General features: G+C 39.6%; 3 protein-coding genes across 6 annotated transcripts in view; 1 reads left to right on the top strand and 2 right to left on the bottom strand.

Moving 5' to 3' along the window:
- The window catches only part of LOC148903084 (ERC protein 2-like), a 189,666-nt gene extending 187,732 nt beyond the window's left edge, over positions 1–1,934 (bottom strand). Inside the window, exon 1 of the mRNA XM_088996190.1 lies at positions 1,205–1,934. Coding sequence (XP_088852316.1) covers positions 1,205–1,315 — 111 coding nt within the window. The 5' untranslated portion in view covers positions 1,316–1,934. The remainder of the gene's footprint in view (positions 1–1,204) is intronic.
- A 15,089-nt stretch (positions 1,935–17,023) lies between these two features.
- On the bottom strand, positions 17,024–20,050 carry LOC148903083 (acylamino-acid-releasing enzyme-like). Of its 3 annotated transcripts, none has more exons than XM_088996166.1 (4): positions 18,974–19,048; positions 18,686–18,815; positions 18,492–18,618; positions 17,024–18,412 (listed from the first exon to the last, which is right to left on the bottom strand). In XM_088996166.1, the coding sequence occupies exons 1-4, from the start codon at positions 19,031–19,033 to the stop codon at positions 18,295–18,297; spliced, it is 435 nt and encodes a 144-aa protein (XP_088852292.1). In that variant the 5' UTR covers positions 19,034–19,048; the 3' UTR covers positions 17,024–18,294. The 3 variants fall into 3 exon arrangements, 2 of the variants coding, with proteins under 2 accessions (XP_088852292.1, XP_088852300.1); XM_088996174.1 differs by lacking the exon at positions 18,974–19,048 and adding an exon at positions 19,253–19,365 and having other exon boundaries at positions 17,025–18,412; XR_016114951.1 differs by lacking the exon at positions 18,974–19,048 and adding an exon at positions 19,903–20,050 and having other exon boundaries at positions 18,319–18,412.
- capza1b (capping actin protein of muscle Z-line subunit alpha 1b) lies at positions 19,110–26,887 on the top strand. Of its 2 annotated transcripts, none has more exons than XM_088996141.1 (10): positions 19,110–19,149; positions 20,569–20,632; positions 21,880–21,931; positions 22,017–22,080; positions 22,168–22,374; positions 23,926–24,005; positions 24,903–24,981; positions 25,076–25,147; positions 25,254–25,316; positions 25,428–26,887. In XM_088996141.1, the coding sequence occupies exons 1-10, from the start codon at positions 19,141–19,143 to the stop codon at positions 25,566–25,568; spliced, it is 831 nt and encodes a 276-aa protein (XP_088852267.1). In that variant the 5' UTR covers positions 19,110–19,140; the 3' UTR covers positions 25,569–26,887. The 2 variants fall into 2 exon arrangements, with proteins under 2 accessions (XP_088852267.1, XP_088852259.1); XM_088996133.1 differs by lacking the exon at positions 19,110–19,149 and adding an exon at positions 19,575–19,829.
- The last annotated feature ends 66 nt before the right edge of the window (positions 26,888–26,953 follow it).

Raw genomic sequence — 26,953 nt, 5'->3', positions numbered from 1 at the left:
ATATGTGTCTCAGTAAAAACTATTTTGGAATCACTGTCTACACCGTGTATTTTGGATCCGACCTTAACCACCTTCCGTCGTCCCTCGAGTCCTGCAGTCACTCCTCGAGCGGACGTGACAGTCTAAGGTTTCTTACGTTGCATTGAATGTTTATGTGTAGTCCTAAAACTGAATATTCTGTGGGTCCGGGAATTCGAGTGACAATGACAAAAACCCTGGTACTAGAGTTGGCATATTTTTGCACGTCTGGCAGTGAATAAGTTAATTAAATACACCGCAAGAAGAATGAACTGCAAGAAGACGTCTACTTGCAACTAAGTCCAGTAGAAAGTGGGAGGCTGCATGTATCACTTTTGCATATTTGTGTGGGAAAAAATAAATGAAAAAAATTATAAATGAAAAAAAAAACAACTGTGCCACAATTTGGACTCGCTTTTAGGTGGTCTTAGTTTATTTTCTATGACCAAAGTATCAGGTGCATCGTTGGATTGCAAAAGAAAATGCCCTTGGTCCACCAACAACCAGCATGGTGTGGCCCGGTCTGCCCAATTCCCAAACGCGAAACTTGCAGATGCATCCAGATTCATTAGTGATTACGCCAAGTGCATGTATGCCTAAATCGATGAGAATAGGGCTTCTCATGTAAATCTACTGTTAGCATGCCAAATGTGCTTTGTATGCATACTTCAAGTACGTCTGACTTTTAACAAAGTCCATAGCGCTCTGGATCCACATTTGTGTATGTGGGTGTGAATTTAAGTGTTTAGGGGCGGCTGGGGGGGTAAAATGTTGTATGCTGGTTTAGCTGTCGTGCACACCTCCACATATGGCGTCGACTGCATTTTTTTTCACTGCCCTGAAGGTTTAAGTTCTGAGTGAAAGCTTCCATATGTGGCATTTGAAACTAACTTATCAAGTACACAACATTGCAAGAAATAAATTTAGGAATGAAAACTGTGTCTCAGTATCACGAGTAAGAGGAACAACAGCTTTTTAGACAGCTGCCACCTCAGCTCACATATCAGCAGACCTCATCAATAATTGTGCTTGTAGTCATAGGTGACCGACAGTGCTGCTGCATGTGTGTTGTTGAATTAAAAAATACTTTAAATTGTCGTCACATAAAAAAAACATGGTTAGCTGACACACAAATAGCAATGATCACTGTGGCAATGCTTCACTTCTGTATTTTAGGAAGTCCTACCTTCATGTCAATGCCATTCTGCAAATCTCTGCACTTTGTTGGCTCTGCCTGCTGATTGCGACGATGGAGTCCTTGAGGAGGAACCCGATAGAAATATGCTTGTCGGCTCATCTTTCCTCACACTCCAGAATGCGTGAGAGCTCCATGCAATTCAAACAAAGGCTTTAAACACCTTTGCAAGAAAAAAAAGTGGATTTCATTAAGTAACTTCCCTGTTTGTCAATCCCCTAAAATGCATTTTGTCTGCAAGAGCAGGTGCACTTACGTCTTTCTGTTGATCTCACTGTCTCAGTCGTATAGCAGATTGTACACAGTCTCTCCCAAAGATGTCTGGCATACTAACACAGCAACACTATCTGCCTATGCATGTGCTTAGCTTCTCCTGTCAATAATTGATCTTACAGCGTGGTAAAAATAGTATTTGCTGCCTTCCTTATTTCTATGTTATTTGCATCATTAAATGGTTCCATGTTGGCATATGTTCTTTTAAGCAAACAACTGGCCATTTTTACCCCAGATGTAAGGTGCTGCACATCTTTCAGAAAGTTACATTTATGGCCACTCTCTTTCTTATGGAAGAGTCATTGATGAGGTGATACCGGTGGAAGTGGGGCAATCAGGTCAGTCGTTAGTCAGAACAATCAGTGGAGCTGCAGGGAGTAGTCCTCTGCACCCCCCAACCTGAGAGCAGGGACCTATCATAGCAGAGTCCGGCACCGCCATGTCTGGACAGTAGGGATATATATATATATATATATATATATATATATATATATATATATATATATATATATATATATATATATATATATATATATATATATATATATGGCCTAAACTACCAGTAAGACTTTAGTTTGCTGCCGAAGTTTCTTGGATTAGAAGCGAAACGTCCGACACCTTCAAAGAAGTACAGATGACGGCTGAAGAAACCTTTTCATCGATGGACCACTCCTGTATGATTGAGAGCTTACACAGACGAAATGGTGAGTAGAGTAGTTTTACTTATTTTAATGTTACTGTGCCGATGTCCATTTTATATTTCAGTAAGGGCCGTGTGTTACTTCCGGGTTGAGTGAACGCTAGTGCGTCTGGCTCCCGCTGCTTAACCTGTGACTGTAAGGTGTCCTTGAGAGTTTTGAAAGGCACTCATAAATTAAATGTATTATTATTATTATTATTATTATTATTATTATTATTATCATCCATACATACATCCATTTTCCATACCACGTATTCCTCATTAGAGTCGCGGGGGGTGCTGGAGCCTATCTCAGCTGTCTTCGGGCACGAGGCGGGGGACACCCTGAATTGGTTGCTCGCCAATCGCAGGGCACACAAAGACGAACAACAGTCACTCTCACACTCACACCTAGGGACAATTTGGAGTCTTAAATCTGCCTGCCATGCATGTTTTTGGAATGTGGGAGGAAACAGGAGGACCCGGAGAAAACCCACGCAGGTCCGGGGAGAACATGCAAACTCTAGACAGGAAGGACGGACCGGGACGCGAACCGGCGACCTCTGCACTGTGAAGCCGGTGTGCTAACCACTCGACTACCGGGCCGCCTTATTATTATTATTATTATTATTATTATTATTAATGGTATATTTTGCTAATTCTGGTCAGCATCATAGAGAAATTCAGTATACCACGACTCAAAACGTTCTCCTCTAATGCGCATGAAGTGCATATCCACTCCTGCACTGCTTTTGAGACGTAGGGCACAATTGCACGGCGGCATCTAACAAGCTTAACACTTGAAACACTTTGTCCCACACAAGTTGCAACTGCTAATCGAACCTGGAAAAAGCAAACACTGAAAGGATGGGTTCAACATTGCACCCGACAGTTTGCTGATACAAAATATCAGGCTAATTACCCAGAGCATCTCGGATTGGATATTATTTTCCAAATTAACATGATTCTGGCCCAGACATCAAAGCCAATGAGAGATTGAGACCAAGGTGAGAATGTCAGACTCATTTGATATCAGAAAATAATCCATGAGAATTCATACAAGACTGATTGCTGAATTTTAAGTTGTGACAGGGTGGCTCAGATCTTTGACACCACTACTGTCAGCCTTGTAACGAAAATGATGTCATTCAAAACCAAAAATGTGTCAAATTCAATGTTTCTTGCTTAGACATCAAGAAAGATTTCCTGGCAGTTTAAAAAGAAGAAAAAAAGAAACCGGTCTAGATGTGGTAAAGTGGTAAAGGGAACTCACGTTGTACAGTACTGTGGTATATTGAGACAAGCCGGAATTTTATGAAGTTCTCCCAAAGAAATTAGAGGAGACGAGCCTGATCCGCTTGTCCTATTCACTTGCGTTTAAGAAGGGATTACTCTTAGAAGAGCATGTCTGTCGCTGCCCACTGATATGTGTGCACTATTGTGTCACTGTGTCTTGAGTGAAACTAAAGCATGGCTGCGGATCTTCAAAAATGGCCTAATTCGACTTCTCATTGACTGTTTTCATGGCACTGCTGTGTCCCCCAGTGGAGGATTTAAAATATTCCACGCGTCAGAGCAGCTAACATATGGAATTAATAGGATCAAAGGTAACGCAATAGCAATAAATGCATCCTGAGTGACGGATACGGTCAAAACGTTCAATTCTAGCCTGAAGGCAACGGTGTCATAGACACCACACAGAACATGCAAAGTGCTATCTATACACAGATGCATCATTCACATTACCATCCGTTCTCCATCAGTGAGTGGAAGCAAAAGCTGGAACATTTGGTTGCCATAAACGTGTCGGTCTATCTTAGGTCAGAAGATTTAGATCATTCAGAAAGACACGGTGAAAAAAATGACAAGGCTTCACATAACTCACTGAATAGAAGGAGTGGGTGTGTTTGTGAGATTGTCAGGGGTGTCAGTTTGTTCAGATAAACATTTCTGTTTAAACATTCTGGGAGATCAACAGAGCAAGGCAAGCATGTGGTGGTGCTGGTGGGAAATTTGAAATTTGGGGGTTGATTTGATACTGTACATGGAAATGTCTTCTAATGGTAATCTTCAGGGGTTTCTCGTGTTTAGTGGCTTCCAGAACCAAATAGCCAGTGGAGGCAAGACACTGCAGGTGATTTGGTTGGATAACATAAGACATTCAAGCAGAAAAAAATGTGCTCTGTAGAACATTGCACAGGTTGAGAAAAATATGTAATAATAATAATACAGTTAACAATAATCATAACATTAACAAAAATAATAAATCATTTCAAAGCAGAAAAGAGGAATTAGGGAGGTCTCTTACTATCCAGAGCAAAAGCTGATAACGCACATGAAAAAGTGATATGAGAGTTTTGTCTCATCTCATCTCATTTTCCGTACCGCTTATTCCTCATTAGGGTCCCGGGGGGGTTGATGGAGCCTATCTCAGCTGTCTTCGGGCACGAGGCGGGGGACACCCTGAATTGGTTGCCAGCCAATCGCAGGGCACACAAGGACATACAACAGTCACTGTCACACTCACACCTAAGGACAATTTGGAGTGGTCAATCTGCCTGCCATGCATGTCTTTGGAGTGTGGGAGGAAACCGGAGGTCCCGAAGAAAACCCACACGGGTCCGGGGAGAACATGCCAACTCCACACAGGGAGGCCGGACCGGGACGCGAACTGGCGACCTCTGCACTGTGAAGCCGGCGTGCTAATCACTCGAGAGTTTTGTTTTTTACTTAATGCAATGAGCTAATGCAGCAAAACCGCAACAGCTCATCTAAAGTCTGATGTCATTGGACAAACTCTTGGTAAATCCCATTTTGACAAGGTCATATCCGAACTTCTACTTGGAATATATATTTGAAATAAAAATCTGAGAAAAATATGAGTGTGCCTGAGAGAAAGAAAGGAGAGAGAAAGAGAGCCACAGACAGAGACACAGAGAGAGAGAGAGAGAGAGAGAGAGAGAGAGAGAGAGAGAGAGAGAGAGAGAGAGAGAGAGAGAGAGAGAGAGAGAGAGAGAGAGAGAGAGAGAGAGAGAGAAATGAGAGACACAGAGAGAGAAAGAGGGAGACAGCGAGAGAGCGAGACAGCTTGCACCCAAAGCAACAGGGGCAATAAATTTCAAGATAACACTGCCCCTTTGTGGTTACTGGTGGTACTGCAAAGACTGGGAGAGAGAGAGAGAGAGAGAGAGAGACACACACACACAAACACAGTGCGCGCTAGTGTACGTGCGTGTGTGCACGTGCGTGTGTGCGTGTTTGCGTGTGCATGTTTGTGTGTGTGAGCGCATGTTCACTTTTACAAACAAAAGCAGATGGAACCTATTTGAGAAATTCTGGCAGCTGACTAACTTGAAGACAAAAGGGAGGAAAAAAAAACAAAACCAAAAATGCGCAATTACATGCAGCATCCCCTGAGAGCAGGCACCAGCAGGTGAGCGATGGCCTGCACTCTTTATCCACACAAACTCCTCATGAGCATACCATCCAGACATAAACACAGACTGATGGTTAAAGTGACTTGACATCTGGTGAAGATCTCCAAGTCTTGAACGCTACTAAGTACTTGTGGAATTAATGCAGACTCCAATTTTCTGTGCATTTTCAATCATCAAAATATTTTGAAAGTACCCCTAAAACTAATCAGTACCCTAACATTATAAGTGTTTGCCCATTAGCCAGTGCGAAAGAAAGAAAAAAAAAAGAATCCAACGTATTCCAATGCAAATTTACTAACAAAAGAATTGAGCTACATTCCAACAATAACAACAAGAAAGCATCACCGCTCGTGACAGCGTATAAGAAAAGTCGACACGTGTTAAGCATTTCGTATCTTAGCTGAAGCGAGATGAGCAGGGTCATTTCAAAAGAGCATAACGGCCACGGTAATGGAAGGCAGTTGTGCTAACTTCCTCTGGAGCTAATCAAAATATGTGAAAGCAGTGCCGCACTACCGTAACAGCCATCAAAGTCCAAGTGTGAGGCCAAATTACCACTCTGACAAGTCAACATAGTCAAGAGGCCTTGACAGGAAAAAGGTTACCTCACAGTTAAACACGTGCAAAGAAATCTTTTGATTAATTAGTGGTTAACCCACACATTTGACATTTGGAATTCTTCATTGACCACAAAACTGATGAAAGTGCTAACTAAAGTACCAGACAACCTGAGTGAATTTGCACCCTTTTATTTTTCGATCTCATTGTGCTCAGTGGTGTAGTGGTCCCTTGAGAAGTGGGTATACTCTAAAATTTTACTAAAATTCACAGAAAGTAGGACAGAAAAAAGGACGGTTTTAGAACCAGTGACATGTAAGACTACTCTATTTACCCAAAAATGTGTCATTTCTATTCGCTCACTATTATGAAATTTTCATGACTTAATTAGGAGCAGTGTTTAGTTACTACTAGTCACACAAATGAATGTAAAATGTATTTATCATAAGGCAAACATTTATTTCAATAAAATACTTTAGATCTGAAGTTGACTATGCATGGTCCTATGGATGGTCCTCACATGAGATTAGCCTTGATGTTGAGAGTGGTGTGGGAGCTGTGCCTCAGGGATGGGAGGTTGTGAATTTGGGACACATCGTCAGTAGTGTGCCAAAGAATCATTGGGTGTTTCGGCCTTTCAATCACTAGACACCCTCATCGATGGTGGCCAGCGACAGATTGATCACGCCCGCGCTTGTGTCCCATGCCCAATCAGATGTTGAGAAGCTGGTGGGGGGAGGGGTGTTGTGTCTTAGGTTGCTGTTCAATGAGCCCAACAAGGGTCCTTCCTCTTCATCCAGATCCACTGGCTGCTTCTTTCTGCGGCTTCAGAGACTGATCTAACTGTGTGCCACAGAGCCTGTCCGTGGATACCCAGGTCTTTTAGCAGCCTCTGCATCCAACTTCAATTCGATATACCTTGGCTTTCCATCCCCGCTGTTGCGCATCCACTGCGAGTTCTGTGTAGCGCAGCTTCTTGCGCTCATAGGCCTCTTCAACAGAGTTTTGCCACGGGACTGTGAGTTCTGCGATGTAGACAGCCTTGAGTGAAGGGCACCAGAGCACCAAGTCTGGTCTGAGGGTGGTGGCTGCAATCTCCGCTGGGAAAACCAATTGCTGGCCAATGTCAACTGGTCTTACAACCGGCAGGTCTTACAACCGGTCAGGATGTGTTTGAGAGTTCCTGGAGTTCGACAGAGGTCACAGGTTGGATCTTCGCCATACCATTGGTGGAGGTTTTTTGGAGATGGGAGCACATCACTGATAGCTCTGATGATGAAGCTGATGTTGCTTGCCTCCATTTCCCAGAGATCCCTCCAGCTGAGCTTTCTCTTCTCCATGCCTTCCCACCTCATCCATTGTCCCTGCTTGGCAAGAGAGACAGCCTGTGCAGTTCTTTCATCTTCCTCTTGGCGGCGCACCTCTGCCATCACCATTTTCCTTATTTCCGATGTTGAAGCCTTACGCCAAGAAGGTTTATTTTTAAGGCCAAACCCTCCTCTTCCTAGCTGAACGTGTCCCACAATGTCGCTGTGCCTTAGGGCTGCTGTGGCCTGCTGCACTGCAATGGATGGCGTCCATTTCCGTCCAGTTGATAGGGGGGGGGGGGGGGGGTGCAGCTTGACTGATCTTCCGGTCTCAGGAGTCTGTGAGGGTCATCTGAAGTCTCACTTTAGCGCACTTGGACTCTTCGGTGAGGCTTGTGATTGGAAGCTCAAGGACCCCTTTGCCATAAAGGCCGATGTTGGACAGACAGCGTGGAACACCAAGGCAGCGTTTCACATATCTAGTGATGGCTCGCTCCATCTTCTCCACAGTTGAGAGTGGGACCTCATAGACTGTGAGTGGCCACATTACCCGAGGGAGAAGTCCAAACTGCAGACACCAGAGCTTGAGCTTTCCTGGCAGCTGAGTCTTGTTGATGTTTTCCAGACTATTGGTGATGTCCTGCTTTAGTTGCTGCACTTGATCTTTGTCTCTGAGGCTTGCATTGTACCACCTGCCCAGGCTTTTGACCAGTTCCTCAGACACCCTTGGTATTGGGTCATCACCAATGCAGAACTTCACATTTTTTAGTTGTCCCTTGACGATTGAGATGCTGCGTGACTTGTTCGGTTTGATTTTCATCCGGGCCCATTTGATGTTTTCCTGCAGTTTTCCAAGTAGCCGCCTGGTGCAAGCTGCGGTAGTGGTCAAGGTGGTCATGTCATCCATGTGTGCCCGGATAGGTGGGAGGTGGATCCCATTCCTTGTTCGCTCACCCCCCACCACCCACCTGATCATGACCTCCATGGCCATTGTGAAGGCCACGGGTGAAATCGTACAACCTGCCATTATGCCGACTTCTACACGCTGCCATGATGTTGTGAAGTCAGGTGTTGTGAAGCAGAGTTGCAGGTCTTCGAAGTAGGCTTTTACCAAGGCAGTAATGGGTAATGGAACATGGAAGAAGTTGAAGGATTCCCAGAGAAGGTTATGGGGAACTGCACCAAAGGCATTGGTCAGGTCGAGGAAGATGACATAAAGATCTCTCTTGTCTTTCTTTTCCGCTTGGAATTGGTGCCAGATCATACTAGTGTGCTCCAAGCAACCAGAGAACCCAGGGATGCTAGCCTACTGTACAGATGTATCGACGTACCTGTTCTTCTCCAGGTAGGTGGAAAGTTTCTGTGCTAAAACATTAAAGAAGATTTTGCCCTCAACGTTGAGAAGGCTAATTGGCCGGAATTGACTGATGTCTGCCGCATCCTTCTCCTTGGGAATTAGTACGCCTCCGGCCCTCCGCCATGCCTTTGGTATTATCCCTTTCTGCCATACAATCCTCATGAGTCTCCAAAGATAACGCAGAACATCTGGTGCGTTCTTGTAGAGCTTATATGGAACTCCATTTGGTACCGGGGCTGATGCTGATCTGGCACGCCGTGCTGTATTGTCCACTTCCTTCCATTTTGGAGGGCCAGTCTCGAGGTTGAATTCTGGTGGTTCAATAGGGGGGATGTCATGTGGGATAGCTAGTTTTTCCTGCCTTTTGCGTCCTGGTGGACCTTTTCCAGATGCTTTTCAAGTTCCTGCTTGGAGGTTTTCAGGATTCCGCTTTTGTCCTTCGCGAAGAGGTCTTTGACAAACTTGAAGGGGTTTTTATAGAACCGTGTTCTTGTGTGTTCCTTGTTCTTGCAATGTTTTCTCAAGTTTTCTGCCCTTTGTAAGGTTGCCAACCGGCATTTGATGTCCCCTTGGAGCAGCATGAGACCTTCTTTCTCTGCATCAGAGGCCTTCTTCCATTGTTTTCGCAGGTCCCTTCTTTCTCTGACCAGTCTGTCTATCTCTTGCTGCCTGCTGGATTTGGTTGGTGGTGGTCTTAAAAATTAAAAAGAACCATAAATCAAAATTTAGAAGGGGGATTTTTTTTAAACAAAAACCGGAAAAAAGGGTTTTGGTTGGCCATTTGGGAAAATTACTTTTCAAATTTTTGCAAATTTAAAAAATTTCAAGGTTTTTTTTCCAAAAAATTTTAAAAAGCAAAAAAAAGGGCAAAAACGGGGGAAAAAAGAAAAATTTTAAAATTGGGAAAAATTTGAATGAAAATTTTTATTTCAAACCAAAAAAAAAGGGGGGTTTCTCCCTCTTAAAATTGAAATTTTTTCGGGCAAGAATTGTTTTAAAATTTTAAAGCCCTACCCCCTTTTTTTGTTTCCTTTAGTGCCCCTTTTTTGGGGTTTTTTTTTCCCAGGTTTCCCCCAAAAAGTATCAAATCGTTTTGGTTCCCACCTTAAAAGGGCTGAAAATAAAATTTTCTTCCAAAAGTTTTGCAGAAAAAAGGGGGGTTTTGGGGGAAAACCTTGGGTGGGTTTTTGAGACCCTAAAAAACCCGGAAAAAAAACTTTTTTAAAATTTTTTTTTTTTTTTTTTTTATTTATGGGTTTTTTTTAATTAAAATAACGGTTTGTGGGTCTTCTGAAAAGGGTTGTTTAAAAATTCCCCTTTATTTTTTGGCCCCTTTTTTTCCCAACCCAAATAAAAAAGGGGGTTTCAGGGCCCCGTAAACCCCCCGGGGAAAAAAACATTTTTATTAAAGTAAAACCCATTTTTTGGATTGTGGAAAAGAAAAAAAAAAGGGGGGTTTTATTTAAAAATTTTTTGAAAATTGTTTTTCCCTTTTTTTTTAAAAATCCCAAAATTTTTTTTAAAATTTAGATTTGGGGCCCCAAAATTTTGTCTTAATGGGTTTTTTTGAAAGGAACCCCTTCAAAGGGAAAGGGTTTTGGGCTTTGATAAAAAAATTTAATAAAGGGAAATTAAAGAAAAAATTTTATGGGTTTTCCCAAATATTAAACTAAGTTTTTGAGAAATGAAAAGGTTTTTTAAAAGGTTTTTTTTATTCCTTTATTCTAAAAAAACAAATTTTTTAACCCAAAAGGGGTTTTTTTAAAAATTTTTTTTAAAAACAAATTTGGGTCCCAAACAGGTTTCCTTTTCCCATGCCTTTCCCGGCCCACTTGGGTTTAAAAAAACTTCCTGGGAAACCTTTTGGGGTTTTCCCCTTCACCCAGGCCGTCCCAACCCAAAATTTCTGCAAAAATTTTTAAAAATTTGCCCAAAAATTTTAAAAAGGTTTCGGGTGGAATTTAAGTTTTGGTGGGCCCTTTTTTAAACCCAAATTTAAGCTTTTTTTTTTTTTTTAAAAGGGTTTAGGGCCCCAAAAATTGCAAAAAAGGGACAAATTTTTGTTTGGGGAAGGGGGAAAGGGGAGAAAAACATTTTATCTTGGCCCCAAAAATAAAACATTTGGGAGGGCCCCTAAAGGGCCCCACCCCTTTGGGGGAAAAAAAGGAAAAAAAAGGCTTTTTAAAAGATATTCAAATTTTCAAACATTTAAGGGTCTTGCCAATTAAAAATTTTAATATAAAAAATGATTTTTCTTTCCCTTTTGTTTTTTGATTTTAAAAGAATTTAATTGGGGGAAATTTAAACCTGTTAAATTTAAAACCTTGTTTTTTAAACCCTTTGGGTATTTTGGTAAAAATTAGCAGGGTTTTGGCCCTTTTTCCCGCTTAACCTAAAAGGGTTCCCAGAAAGGTTTTAAAAGGGGTTTTTAAACCCGGTTTTTTTTAAAGAGCCTGGAAGGGATTTTTCCCCCAAATTTTCCCCCCCAAAATGCCAAAACTTAAAGGAAATTTTTAAAAAATTTCCGTTTTTTATTTTGGGAAACCCGGGTTTTTGGGCCCAAAGGGCCCAAAAAAAAGGGGCCCTGGCTTTTTGGGGTAAAACCCAAAATTTAGAGGTTTTTTAGGCCTTCAAAACCAAAAAATAAAACCTTTTGGGAGGTTTGTTGTTGGCGAAATTTTGGGGAAAACCGGAAAAAAAGGGAAAGAAGGGTTTTATAAAAAGGGCCATTAAATAAAAGTTTTGGTTTTTGAAAATTTTAAGGAAAAAAAAAGGGTTTTATTTTAAAAAACTTTTGAAAAAGTTTTTTTTTTGTAAATAATTGGGGTAATTTAATACCCCAAAAATTTTTGATTTTTTTAAAAACCCGTTTATAAACCCCTGGTAATAAAGGGAAAAAAAGGGGGAAAAAGGGGCCCGGAAAAGATTTTTAAAATTTTTTAAAAGGGTTTACCCTTTAAAATTTGGGAAAAAATTGGGTTTCTTTAAAAATTAAATTTGGGCCCAAATTTTGAAAAACCCCTTTTAAAAATTTTTTCACCCTTTAAAATTTTTGTTATGGTTAAAAAAAAAAAAACCCCGGAAAAGTTGGGCTTAAAGAGAAACATGTTTCCCAAAGTTTGGAAAACTTTGGGGAAAATTTAATTTTAAAAACCCCGAAAAGTTTGTCCCAAAATTTGTAAAAATTCAAAATTTTTTGGTTTTTGATTCCCACCCAAAATTACCTTTTTACTTTCCTGGTGTAAATTTGGAAAATTCTTTTTTTTTGGGTAAGTTTTATTCCCCGAACCCAAAACAAAGGGTGAAGGGCCCAGTTTTTTTTTCCCCTAAAAAATTTTTTTTCAAACTTTCTTTTATTTCGAAAAATTAAAAAAACCTAAATTTCCAATTTTTTTCCCTTGTTTGTGTTAAAAAATTCCCAAACAATTTAAAAAAAAACGTTTCCAAAAAATTTTTCCCGAACCCCGGGCCCCGGGAAAACCCCCCAAAAATCCTTTAAAATTTAAAAAGAAAAATTTTCAATTACTATTTTTTTCAAAACTTTGAATTTCAATTTTTTTGGTTTGGAGACCCAAAGACCCCATGGAAAACAGGACTAGAAAGGGGAAAATTTTTTGGGTAAAACCCTTTTGGGGGGAAACTTTGGGGGAAATTGAAAAATTTTTAAGGGAAACAACTTTTTAAAGGTTTTGAAAAATTTTTTTTTGGCAAAATTTTTTAAAAGACCCAAAAGGGAAAATTATTTAAAAAAAAATTTGTTTTTTCCTTTAATATATTAAATTGGGGTAAAAAAAAGTTGTTTTTCCAAACAGGGTTTTGCCCCAAAGGGAGGGAAACCCAAAGGAACCCCAAATTAATTTTTTAAACGGTTATTTTTTTTGTTTTATTTTTTTATGATTTTTGGGTTTTAGTTTTTTTTTAAAAAATGCGTTTCCCCGACTTAAAATTTTGGGAAACCAAAATTGGTTTGTTCCCAAAAGGAAGGCCTTACAGGTGGAAATTAAGGCCGCCGTAAGGGAAATGTGAAATCTTTTGTTCCTTTTTTTGTTTGGTGGTTGGGTAAACATGGAAAAAAAAGGCTTCTTTTCCCGGTAAACTAAAGGGTTAAGGAATTTGGTAATTAAAGTAAAAAAAACCCATAAACCTTGGTAAAAGTTCCCTTTGGCTTCAGAATTTGATTTTTTTTTTGTTATTTTTTAAAATTGTTTAAGGTTCAGTGCAGATGAAAACCCCTAAAATTTTAAAATTTCGAAATGCGAAAAGAACCAAAACCCTTTGGATAATTTTCCTTGAGGGTAAATTAAAAAAATTTAATTTTTCCTTTTGGGTCAAAGCGCAAAGGAGCCCCCAAATGGTAAACCTTTTCCCCCCGGCCCAAACCCCAAAGGGTAAAATTTTTTGGGGGAAAATTGAATTTCCCCCTTTTTTTTGGGCCCCAAAAAAAAGTTTTTGGTTGGGGAAATTTTTATTTTTTTGGGGGAATTTTGGGGGGTTTTAATTTTGGGGGGTTGGTGATGGGGTTGTTGGGGGTTTTTTGGGGAAATTGTTTTTAAATTTTGTGGTTTGCCGGTTAACTTTTTGTTGGTTCTTGGGGTATGAATTTTTTTGTTTTTTGTTGCCTTTGCCGGGCTGGGTTTTTGGCCAAATTGTTGTTCCTGGGGGTTTTTGGGGTTTATGAATGTGTTTTTGGGTTTTTTTTTCATCTGGTTTGTTTTTGGGAATTGTTCTTTAAAACTGGTGTGGTTTACTTCAGTTTTTGAAAAGCAATGGAAATCCTTATTTGTGCCCAGGTTGTGGTTTGAGTTTAATTTAGCATTGGTTGTAAATGTGGTTTATTTTGGGTTTGGTTTTGGGTGTTGAAGGGGGGGGGTGCCTTGTGTACCCCCTTTTTTTTGAAAAATTTGTTAATTGTTGGCCTGTGGTGTTTTTTGTTGGTGTTTGGTAATTTGTGGGTGGGTAATTTGTTTAAGTTGTTTTTCTTGAATTGGTTTGGGGTCCCCTGGGGTTGGAGGGTTGGTCCTTTTTTGGTTTGTTGTTTGGTGGTGGAAAAAAAATGGGGTGTGTGTTGTTTGTGCCGTGTTGGTTGTTTTGGTTTGTGGTTTGTTTTTTTGGTTTTGAAGGTTTGAATATTTTTTTTTTAAATTGATTGTTTGTCTTAACTAAAAATTAAAATTAATTTTGGTGTAAAATTGTTGGTTTTTTTAATTGGGTGGTGTGTTTGGTTTGGTGTTGTTTTTGTGGGGGGTTGGTGTTGAATTTTGTTGTTGGTTTGTGTTAAAATTTTTTGTTTTGGGGCCCCTTTGTGTGAGGTTCTGGGTCCTGTTTATTTTTTCCTTTTTTTTGTTCAAAACTGTTTTTGTCCCGGGTTTGTTGTGTTGGCTGTGTGGTTATTGTGTGTTGGCTTGGTGTTTTTTGTTGGTGTTTGGGGGAAAATTGTTGGGGGTTGGGAAGGGGTTTTGTTGTTGTGGTTGAATGGTTGGTGTTTTTTGAAAAGTTGTTGTTGGTTTTGGTGTTGGTTTGGTCATTTGTCCCAAAGTGTAGGTTAAAACCCCTTGTTTGGTTTCATTGGGTTGGTCCCAAGTGGAAAAAATTGTTTCAATGGTAATTTTTTTTTGTTTTGGTTTTTTTAATTTGTGTGGTCCTTTTGGGTTTCTTTGGTTTGTTTTGGTTTAAATGTTTAAAATTTGGTTTAATTGTTTAAAATGTTTTGTGTTAGTTTGTTTTTGGAGGTTGTGGAAATTTGCCTTGCCCTTGTTTTTTGGTTTGTAAATTTTTGTGTTAAGCCTTAATTGTTGTGGTTTGTTGTGTTTGTGAAAAAGGGTGTGTGTTAAAATTGCTTTGTTTTGGGGGTTTGTGGGTGTTGTTGTTGTGTTTGTGTTTAGTGTTTTGAGGATTGATTTTTTTGTGGGCTTTCTTGTTTAGTTTTGTGTGGTGGGTTTTTTTGGGTTGGTTGTTTTTTTGTTTATGGTTGGTTGGTTTGTGTTGGTTTACTGTTTGGGTGTTGGTTTTAAACCAGTGTGTGGTTTTTAATTTTGGGTGTTGATTTGTTTGATTGGTAAAATTGGTGGGTGGGGTGTGTTTTGGTTTGGTCCTATTGTGTTGTTTGTTCCTTTTTGGGTGGAGTTTTTAAAAGGGGCGTTGGGGTGGTTTTGTTCCCCGGGTTTAATAAATTGTGTTGTTGTTTATGTTGAAAATTAAAATGGTTTTTTTGTTGTTTTTGGTAAAGTTGAATTTTAAAAGTTTTGTTTACAAAAGTGTTTTTGGAAAAGGTTCCCCTTTTGTTAAAAATGTTTTTTTCATTTGTTTTGGTGGTTATTGGGGGGTTTTTTTCGGTTGTGGGTTAAAAAGGGTGATTTTGGTTTTTTGCTAAAGTTTGGGTCTGCGTTTATTGGTTGTTTCATGGCCCGTTAGGTGGGTTGGTTTGGGGTGTTGTTCCGGGGCCCCGTGGTTTGTGTTGTTGTTTTTGCCTGTTTAATTTGGGTTCGTGGGGTATGTTGTTTGGGCGTTGGTGTTTTGTGGGTGTGTTTGTTGGTTTTGATTTGGGGTTGGTTTTAAAATGGGTTGTAAATTTTTTTTTTGAAAAAAAAGTTTTTTGTTGTTTTTTTTTTGATTGGTTATTTTTGGGGGAACCTTTGGCCCTGGGAATGGGTGGTGTTGGGTTTTTTTTTTGTTGTTTAATTTCGGTTTTCTTCGGTTTTGCCCTGTTTCAACTTTGGCTTTTGTGTTGTTTTGGGTGAGGTCATTGTTTTTAATTGTTTTGGTTAAAGGGTTTCAAGGTTGTGTTGGTTGAAATGGTTGGGTGGTTGGGTGGGTTTGTTGTTGTGCCCTTTGGTGGTGATGTGTGGTGGTTGTTTCCGGGTGTTTTTTGCTGTGGTAAAGTGTTGTTTTATTTTGGTTTTTAAAGGTTTTCTTTTCCCTTTGAAAGGAATGTCTTAAATTGTTGTTTTTTAATTCCAAAACCTGTGTTTGTGGTTTGGTTTAAAACGTGGCCCTGTGTTGGTTTTTTAGGTGTGTTGTTGGGTGTTGGGGGAGGCCTAGTTTCCAGGTTTTGGGGTTTTAAAATGTGGCTTAAATGTTTTTGAGTTTTTATTGTTTGGTGTGGTGGTGTGTTGTGTTTGTTTTGGAATTGTCTTCCAAAAGGTGTGGTGTGGTTTGATGGTTGTTTTCGGTTGTCGGGGGGGCCTGTGTTTGTTACCTTGTTGGGGGTTCTGGTGTTGGGTCTCACCTGGAAAAGGTGTGTGGAGAAAATTGGGGGTGTTGGGTTTTTTGGTGTTTTTTTCTGGTTTTTGTGTTTTTGAATTTTTTTTTAAATGAATTGTATTTTGTTGGGTTAAAAAGTGTTTTTTTTGGTTGAAATGTAAGAAACTGAGAAATGTTGGTGGTTTTGGGTTTTAAAAAATTGTTTTGTGCAAAAAGATGGTGTTTTAAATGTTTATTTGGTGTTTTTTTCTTGGGGTCCTTCCCGGGAAAAAATTTGTGTTTTTAAGTTTTTTTTTTAAAGTTTTTGTGGGTGTTGTAATGGTGCCTTTTTGTGGTTTTCAATGTGTTTATTTTGGTTTTTATGGTGTTTTTTTGTGAATGTTTTTTTTTATTGTTTTGTTTTGGTTTTGTGGACTTTTGGAAAATAAGTTCAGGAAAATTTTTTCTTTTGGATTTTGTTTGTGGTGGTTTTTGTGTTTTTTTGAATAATTAAAATAAAAATTTGTTTTTTTTTGGGTTATTTTAAAAATTGGTTTTGATTTGGGGGTGTTGGTTGAGTGAAACTTAAAATTGAAAAGTTCCTGCCTCCATTGTTTGTGAAAAAGGATTTTGGTTTTTTTTTTGGTGTGTGTTTTGTTTTTGTGTTTTTTATTTGGGGTAAAAAAAAGGGTTGTGGGGCTTGGTTGGGTTTTCTTTGAAATGGGGTGTGTTCGTGGGGCCGAAAAATTCTGGGTGTGTTTTTTGTTGATTTTTGTTTTTGTTGTGAGTTTTTAACCCCCAAGGTTTTTTTTAATATTATTAATATTTTTTAATTATTTATAAATTTTATTTTTTTAAATTAATTATTTTTATTTATTTTTTATTAATAAAAAATTATTTAAAAATAAAATGGTTAAAAAAAATTAAAAATTAAAATTAACTTTAAAATAATTTTTTTTCAAATAAAATTTATTTTATGAAAAATAATAAAAATTTAATTGGTATTATTTGTTTTGATTTTAATAATAATATTACATTTAATTTTTAAGCGCCTTTCAAAACTCTCAAGGATACTTTACAGTCATGGGATAATGTACGTTTAAGTTTTGTAGCGTCATAAATGTTGTTAGCTTCTTTTGAATCTTTCTTCTGGGGCTGAGGTTCTGTGCATCTACTTTGCAAAATGATACGCAAATGCACGACCTTATAACGCTCGGGAAAGTCCGGAAGCACAAAGCAGGCTTCTGATTGGCTGCCGTGCTGAATATGCAAATTGCCAAACGAACCGAAATTCCCAAACCAAACGAAGATTTCGAAATAATTTATTCATTATTTCAAAATCTTTGTTCAAACGTTTGCTTTATTGAAAAAAGCAAAGGTTTGATTAGAAAAAAAATATATTTTTTTAAGTTGTCGGCCAACCTGGCAGAGACGTTTTGTAAATTGTACGCCTGTACGTTATTTCAGACACTGCTAATAACTAGACGGCAGCAACCAAGCAAAGTAGCAATCAGTTTGCCATTTTTTGATCGGTCAAGTTTGAAACGCTGTATGTGGACTTTAAAATGATAAAATCATATTCGCATTTTCGGGCGTATATATTATTCCTGAATTGTCCATTTCATTGGGGGTGGAATGGAGCCTATCCCAGACTAACAACCATCTGTGCTCACAGTCAGAGCAAGGGACAATTTAGAGTGTTCAATTAGCCTGCCATGCATGTTTTTGGAATGTCGGTGTAAGCTAGAGGAACCATAGAAAACCCCCGCACGTCCGGGGACAACATACAAACTCTAAACAAGGAGGCTGGAGTTTGTATGTCGTCAGTGTTTAAAAAAAAAGTTATGTAAAATCAAGAAAAATGCTTAGCATACGTAAACGTGTCTCAACTGGAACTTCTCATCTCATCTCATTTTCCGTACCGCTTATTCCTCATTAGGGTCGCGGGGGTTGCTGGAGCCTATCTCAGCTGTCTAAGGGCACGAGGCGGGGGACAGCCTGAATTGGTTGCCAGCCAATCGCAGGGCACACAAAGAAATACAACAGTCACTCTCACACCTAGGGACAATTTGGAGTGGTCAATCTGCCTGCCATGCATGTTTTTGGAGTGTGAGAGGAAACCGGAGGACCCGGAGAAAACCCACGCGGGTCTGGGGAGAACATGCAAACTCCACACAGGGAGGCCGGACCGGGACGCGAACCGGCGACCTCTGCACTGTGAAGCCGGTGTGCTAACCACTCGACTACCGGGCCGCCTTCAACTGGAACTTGACACCTACAAAAAAACTCCACTACTCTAGAGAATTAATACAACACCAAACCTCCAGAAACTGGTTCTCTTCGCAGTTTATTGTACTTTTTCTGACGACCGCCTTCATTTCTCCAGATGGGGAATCTTGACTTAGTAACCTGACATAAGGAAGGAAAAAAAATTGATTAGAATTTATTCAAAATACCTAATATATCTAACTTCATAGTTCGTACATACACTCCTTCGACCTCAGTGCAGTTTCCGGATGGCGCTGAAAATACCACAGACTTCTCATCATGGAATACAATGTATTGTTTGCAAAACTGGACATTTTTATTCCTCTCTAGATCGAGCTGGCTCCATTCTGTAGCAGATTATCAGAATCAGTGTCGGTGATCATGTGTTCTGTAACCCGAAATGTTGAAACAAACCTGTGTATATGTTGCTGTATTTGCCTCCATACTGAGAAGTGATGACAGGTCCCACGTCTGCTCTGCTGAGTGTGGGGAAGAGGCTGAGCTGTCTGTAGAGTTTGGCGATTTCCTTTGGGTTGGTAATCACCTAACAACATCCAGCACAACGATTAAACAAACTAGCCGCAAATGTCAACAGCTGACACTGAGAGAACATTTTTCAACCAAGGGAGAAGCAAGGCGGCACGAATGGAACGTACATCAGTAAAGCCCAACCTATATCACCAAACACATTTTTGTCCTTACCAAACGCTTGGTAATATTGTACTTCAAACAAAACGTAACACGAAAAACTGATTTGTCCATCAGTGTGACTGGGTTATTTCAATCGAGAACTTCCTGTAGTGTAGTAGCTGAAGAGTCAAAAACGAAACCGAGCTTTGACACTAACTGCGAGCAAGCTCGACTACGATATGAGTTGGGTGAGTTTTTGAACTAAAAGCTTAACTAACAACGACAAAACGCGTACAAATGACTAGGTGTCTGGTTTGTAAGTAGTGGCCATTAATGGGGCAAAAAATATACCTGCGAATCCATTACTGGATGTTGGTTGTCACTGTGGTTGAAAGCACAAGAATTTCACGAGGATAAACAAACCTATTTCCTTTGATATTAGTCACAATAAAAGAAAGAGCACCACAAATGGAAGAAAAAACGAAGCAAGAAACGAAGAAGGGAAAAAAAGAAATAACGTAATTATCAAAACCCATTGTATATAAAATTGAATCGATTGTGACGGTTCATATAACTTTACGAAATTGGAACTAAGAAGAAGATTGAAACTCGTGCCCATTACCTTAATTTGAAACGATTTTTTAACCATGTGAAACAACAGGAAGTAGTGGTAATAACAGTCCTATAGCCCCTTCCCAGCCCCCAATTCTTTATTTCTTGTTGTCCTTTAAATGTTGACAAAATATGTAAAAATTCGTCATAGTGTCGTGTTGTGTTTTCCTTTTTTTTTTTTTGAAGAACACACGCCACTTTGCTGTGTACTTGTCCTTATAACAATCACATCGGGTCCATCACTTCAATCGTTTAGGTGGGGTCACAATGAGCCAAGATGGCTGACTTTGAGGAACCGCTGTCAGATGAGGAGAAGGTTTGAATCTCGTAAACCTATTTCATTCACTGTTCCAATTGCTATTGTTTGCGGAAAAGGAAAATCCACTCGCCGCGACGGGTTTCGGTGACGCCGTGCAATGACAACATTGATTGTGTTTCGCAAGATATCTTTCGCTTAATATTTAACCAATGCTGGCAAGTCATCTTCAGCTAGTGGGATTTTTTCCACCTTGATCATTGTGCGATATACGCCTTAATTGTTGCGCACAGTGCTTCGGAATTAAAACTACAGTTACTCCCCAGTTAACGTATCAATTTCCGTTCGTTCTTGTACCGTAATTCACCCGGATGCATGTAAACCAATAGGAAGGTTTGCTTCTGTCAGAAGGGTATAGTTGCAGCCGAAATATTTGGGATTCTCACCTGCCTTGAAGTCCCCACTTCAGGTCGTTTAATTTCGATTGAGCCTCGAGGATAAGTAGACAACCAGAGGAATCAAAGCCGTAACGAAGACGACTGACGCTTATTTGCAAAATTCCCCATTTTTGTACTATAAAGGTTTTATTATTCTTGATCTTATTTGTGATTGTTTTTTGTTTTAGTTTTGATGTAATCAAAGTAGCAGGTGGTGTCTTGAATCCATAAGCTGACACAAGATAATGTGACCACACACTCCAAGTCTCGCCAGAAAGAGCGTGCACTGTTTTTTGTGCCCTTTTTTTCGGATTACATTTCATTTTAATGTTAATACTCCACATCTATTTTTGGGTTTAAAGGTTCGCATTGCAGCCAACTTTGTGACCCGTGCCCCCCCAGGAGAGTTCAATGAGGTCTTCAATGGTAAGACCTCTCAGCATTTAGCATTTGAAGATACACTTACAACCCACGTATGTTGTATCTGAATAGTCTAATATGATCAATAAATCAAACATTTAGACGGGGTACTGTTATGTAAACATGTAAACTGTATTGAATAGATTTTGTGTGTGCGCTCATGTGTGTGTGTTCAAATAAAGTAACAATCAAGTCAAATATTTTGCACCGAAGTTGCATTTAGTTTCATCAGTTAAGTTTGTTCAAAAATATGTCAATTAAATTGTACATATTGTGATGTCATGAGAGGCTTGCTCTCAGCGGGGAAGGACAAGGAGTGCAATGGGCGACAGGTTTGAATGCAAACAAAGGTTTTGATAAAGGGTTTCAGGGGGAATTCACAAGCAACAAAGGCAAGAATATGGTCTCTTCCAATACTTAAATCATGAAGTCTCTTCTGAGGTAAAACTGAAGACGGAGTTGTTTTCCATGTGTTTCTAGGCCTCACCCCTCTTGATGTCCTTCCTAGGTAGCCTAGCCACCATTAGCAAGGTTCCAAATTCGTGCTATGGTCCCAACTGGCGACAAGTTCCATGCAGCAATCAGTTTCTCGGTGTTTCTCCACATTGGACGACAATGGCGCTTGTCTCCCCACACTCACAGGCTCTCTGCCTTATTAAAAGCCTTGCATGCCAATCAAGCTGCCACAGGTGTGGGGTTTGGATGGGGCCAAAACTCTCTCTGGGTGGAGCCATCTTGAATGTATTTGCCCTCCAGGACCCAGCCTCTCGTGACATCACAATATTTAATCTGTCATATGATTTTTTTTTTTTTTTATATTTAGTAGTCACGGTCACTTAATTCATCAAAATATAGCAGAATTGTGACAAAGGTGCTTGCAATGAACCGTGTTAGGATTGTGTGCTTGGAGTAGAGGTTCATCTGATATAAATACAAAATAAGTCTTCTTGTGCCGGTCCCAAGCCCGGATAAATACAGAGGGTTGTGTCAGGAAGGGCATCCGACGTAAACGCTTGGCCAAAACAAACATGCGGATCAAACCTCTAAAGATGGAGGACACTGATTTGCTGTGGCGACCCCTTGATGGAAAAAGCCGAAAGGAAAAGAAGAAGACATGTTTTTATTTCTCTGACATGTATGCTTGACATAATTGTATCCAAAACATTTGAAGGGAGCTCCCTAGAATGTGGCCATCTACATTTCCAACAATGAGGGTGATATGAAAAGCACAACTTGTATTTTTGTCTTTCCAGATGTGCGCCTTCTTCTTGACAATGATACCCTCCTCAGGGAGGGAGCATCACAGTAAGTACTGTACCATTGAGTGTAGAAGAAACATTTAATAACATGATAAATGTTAACTGTATGATTACATTACCCATATGTCCAGCTCCTTTGCCCAGTACAATATGGATCAGTTCACACCTGCCAGACTTGATGGCTTTGAAGACCCGGTATGCATCTCCATAACCTTTACTTCGTTCCAGAAACGCAGTTGAACAACCTTGATTTTTTTTAACCCTTATGGGTTTTATTTATAGGTGCTGATTACAGAACATGGTGACCTGGATCAGGGACGTTTCCTGGACCCTCGCAACAATTTGTCTTTCCGCTTTGATCACCTACGGAAAGAAGTGAGTGACGTGCAACCATATGAAGGAGACACGTCTCTGAAAACCTGGAGGGATTCCTGTGACAATGCCCTTAGTGCCTATGTCAAAGAGCACTACCCCACAGGAGTCTGCACAGTGAGTTGCACCCAAATGCTGAAAAACAATACAATGATAGCTTGGCTTACAAGTGACGCAATTTAAACGTTTTAAGGATAAGAGTCCTTTTAAACCCATTTACGCAGTGCTTTTTTTTTAATGTTGCTGTGCCGATTACCATTTTGTGTTTGGGAGCCTTTTACTGAGCAAGTTGCTTGTTCTGTAGCCACAAAGGGACATAAGTCTTCTTGTGCCGGTCCCAAGCCCGGAAAAATACAGAGGGTTGTGTCAGGAAGGGCATCTGACGTAAAAGCTTGGCCAAAACAAACATGCGGATCAAACCACTAAAGATGGAGGACACTGATTTGCTGTGGCGACCCCTTGAAGGGAAAAGCCGAAAGGAAAAGAAGAAGTTCATATAAAGACAGATCAATTCATTTTCATATGCATTAATGTTGTTTCTTGCCACATTCATTATTGTTAATTATATATAAGTGAACCTATTTGATACTCTTTTGATTTTATTTGGATTTTTTTTAATGAATTTATATGTGCTCATATGAACACGCTCGGTGTAAATAACACGCTTGGTGTAAATAACACGCTCGGTGCAGTAAAGACTGGGAGGGTAATTTAATATGCGTCCCTGTAGCAACAGGTAGCTGATTGCCTCGTTCCTCCAAAAGACTATGATGCACGTGAGAGGTCGTGGTGACAGCTATGGAGAAGTTTTTAAAAAGGGCAAGTGCAAACTCCGAATTGGGTTCTGGATAAGATTCTGACCTGGATGAAGATTGTGTTCATCGAAACAAGCCCAGCTTTCACACTGACCAAATACATTGAGAAATTATATTGTAATTAAATATACACAGTTTCATTTGATAACATTTTTGATTAGTGGTGTGCCGCAAAGGTTATCCAGTGTAAAAAAACGTGCCCTGGCTTAAAAAAAGGTTGAAAAACACTGCCTTAAGAAGTGCCTCTAGCTTCATGCTAGCAATCAAAGCAAAAAAATAAAATACACTTCTTGTTGAGTGTGCGCGTGTAAATGTGTGAGGCAAAGACATGATTGGGGAAATTTCACTGATTGATATCACCTGCGAAACGAGCTGATCATGTGATACCCAGAAATTGTGAAGTCTTTTTAAGAGCATGTGCAGAATAAAATGTTTATCGAGTTCCCAGACCAATGATTGACACGGATGTGCATCATTTTTCTCTCGTGTGTATTTTGAATTGCTACGAAAAGTTACCATTTTGGTTACTGTTAAAACGCTAGGACTGCTGCCATAATGACTAGCGCAACACTTCTAATCACCTCTGCATTGCAATGTTACAACCAATGTCTTTATCTTACTCCCTCCTGGTGGCCAATCCATGCACAACAAATAGGGGTGCAATGTGGCGCCAGATCGGAGTACTGTAATGGCATTTCCACTCATTTATTTCAACTGAGAGATTACTTATAATACAAATGCTCTGAGTAAGAAGTGTGGTCATGAAACGAATTAAACTTCTAAAGCCATACTGTAATTGTGTACAAACTACATTTGACCATTTTTTTCACCTTGTATATTGTTTGTGTCATAGGTATATGGAAAAAACGTTGATGGCCAGCAAACGATCATAGCTTGCATTGAAGGACATCAGTTTCAACCCAAGAACTTCTGGTACTGTAACCTCAGTTAAAGGACAACCGACGCCCCGGACAAGTTGTGTCCATAATTTGTAAAATCAATTCAAATGACTTCCACTAAGCGTATTTTACAAAGATTCCACCGCATATAGCTATATTTTACGATTTAAGACTCGCGTTGACTATTCTGGAAGTCTTGTTTTTGTGTTGGTGATGAGTCTTCATGTCACGTCACTGAAGGAACGAACGCCCCTGACTGAGAAAGGGCACATTGTATCACGTCAACGCATTTTGCGGTACTTTGTTTGGTCTTAAATCTTCGTGTTGATGGCGAAATTAGAAGGAAAACACATAAATAACGCGATGGTGAATCGTTGTGTTGCACTGAGCATCTATTTGATATTCGCTGACATTCTAAGGAAACAAATCAACCGGTTTCCACAGAGCTTTGTCGCCATCTTCTGCCTCTTTTTGTTGCGACATTTCCCCCTCACACAGATACCTCAAAATGACACGGAATGAATTATTTAATCAATTGCAAACATGTATGCTTTACTCTTCAGAACTATTTGAATCATATTCATAACTGGATGAGTAACAAGAAAGCATGTTCTCCGAATCTGAAGCCATTGTTTTGATTCTCGAGCAAGGCAAGATGTCTTGGCGTGACACCACGAACTAGGGGACGGGACCTTCTGAAACTGGTCACTTCCGGTTTCAAATTGAAGTACTTTTTAGACACTTGAAGTCATTTTTATTGGTGTTTTGCATTTGACTAAAAATATCATACTGCATGTTTTGGGTATTTTAGATGCTATAAAGTGTTTTTCTGATGTCAGTTAGGAAACAAAAAAGTGATGTCAGTTGTCCTTTAAATAGACTATAAATGGGGTTGCCACTAACTAAAGTGATGGATTTGATTCCCAAACAGGAATGGTCGCTGTAGGTCAGAGTGGAAACTTACCATTGGCCAGCCGACTGCACAGGTAGTAGGAGTGCTGAAGATACAGGTTAGTTGTCCTCTGAGTACTTTTTTGTTTGAGTGACGAATTGGGTAAAGGTTCATGGAAAAATCCAGACTGATACCGCTTCTCCTGTATCTAGGTGCACTACTATGAAGATGGTAATGTGCAATTGGTTAGTCATAAAGAGGTAGAACAATCAATACCAGTGACTGTAAGTAAACCGTTACCCTTTGCGCTTCAGAATTGTGACTCTTTGTTGTCTGTTTAGTTATGTGTTGGTTAAACATTGTATCTGGAATGGCTTCATTGTGTTTCAGAGTGAAACTCAGACAGCTAAGGAATTTGTAGACATTATCGAACATGCTGAAAATGACTACCAGGTAAACTCCTATTCGGATATCTTGAGTCACAGTTAGCTTCATGGGACTCATGAAGTTAAAATATAATATGTACATTAGTAATAATGCACTTTTGCCCGCTTTTGTCAACAGACTGCAATCAGTGAGAACTACCAGGCCATGTCTGATACAACCTTTAAGGCTCTACGTCGCCAGCTGCCCGTCACACGCACCAAGATTGACTGGAATAAAATTCTGAGTTACAAAATTGGCAAGGAGATTCAGAATGTCTAGTGGGAAGTCAGGGGCTCGCCATGGAGATTCCTAGCTCCACTGGTACTTAGTCACCCCCATGGACTTAAACCAAAGTAAAACCGTATCAATTTGGGGCTAGGAAACAATTGAAATAACTCATCAAACAACAATTGCCGATGAAAACGTGTGTCGAATTGGGGGAGAAGTGTACCCTAGGGAGAATGTCATAGTTAGCAGTAAGGAGTTGTGACTGGTGAATGGGAATTGTTGGGTTAGGGTGCAGTGCTACACTCTTAATATCTGCGAAACCTTTATCAAGGAGAGTTTGGCCAATTGTGTAAGAACAGTATATTGATAGACTTGCAGCGTCAACAAAAACAAGATGTGAGAAAAACGTTGTTTGAGGTGATGAGAATTGTTTTCATAGCAAGAAGAAAACTACTGATACCCCAGTGATAACAAATGTCAATGCTCATTAAATTGATAATTTTGGCGATTGGAAGTAGCACAGTCAATTTACATTTAGCTTGTCTCTTGCAATATCCATCTACTGTATGTTTGCCAAATCAATGGAACCTTTTTTTGGTTGTCCTCTTCTATTTTGACTGATATCAGACAATGTGCCTGCTTCTTAAAGGTGTGATTTTTCTCTTGCATTGAAAGTATTAACCTCCACTGCTGTCCTTTTCATTTACAAAAAGAAAACAACCATTTGGCAAAATCTCTTTCCTATGGTAAAGACCTCCATTGACCCTCTCACAAATGCATGTTTCTACTCTTAATATGCTGCTTTCTTTTGAAGTCATGAAATGTTCTATTGCAATAAAATGTGTTGGTCAATGCCAAGGCGCATAAATCAGTTGCCATGAAAAGTAAGATGTTGACTTCTGTAGGGCCACATCAAACTAACTACATACCGATACTTCAAAGTGGAGATGGATGCTATGTTAAGCCCTCAAACTCTTCCCAATTGCGCATGTGCTGATCAATTATGTGTTGCCTGTACTGCCCCATTTTGTTGACAGAATAACAGCTGGATTGCTGTCATTGCACCCAAATAAAAGTTGGATGGTTGGTATGCCAAGTGCAAAAAAACTAAAGACAACGAACGTCATTGTACACAGTGAGCACAAATTTGTAGTTTATTTTTAATTATGATTGGTCAAAATTGTCAATTATGTTACCTGAGGAATATGTCTAATTCCTAAGTCATCCTGTTGAATTTGTGATCGCCTTGAGTTGTGTAAAGTTATCCGGAATCTCTTTCAGGCCACGCAGCATATGTTGCACGCTTTTTGTTTAGAACGGTAAATCAAGTCGTTTCAAATATACAAAAGAGAACAAAAAAAAATGAAAAACGATGTAAAAATGGCTCCAATAGTTGCTGTAATACACATGACATCTGTTTCCTATTTGGTTAATGT

The sequence above is a fragment of the Hippocampus bargibanti genome, linkage group LG01 (assembly GCF_051943395.1).
Source record: "Hippocampus bargibanti isolate YZ-2025 linkage group LG01, ASM5194339v1, whole genome shotgun sequence".
Classification (NCBI taxonomy): Eukaryota; Metazoa; Chordata; class Actinopteri; order Syngnathiformes; family Syngnathidae; genus Hippocampus; species Hippocampus bargibanti.
The sequence above is the reverse complement of the archived record's forward strand: the minus strand, read 5'-3'. Positions and strand labels throughout refer to the sequence as shown.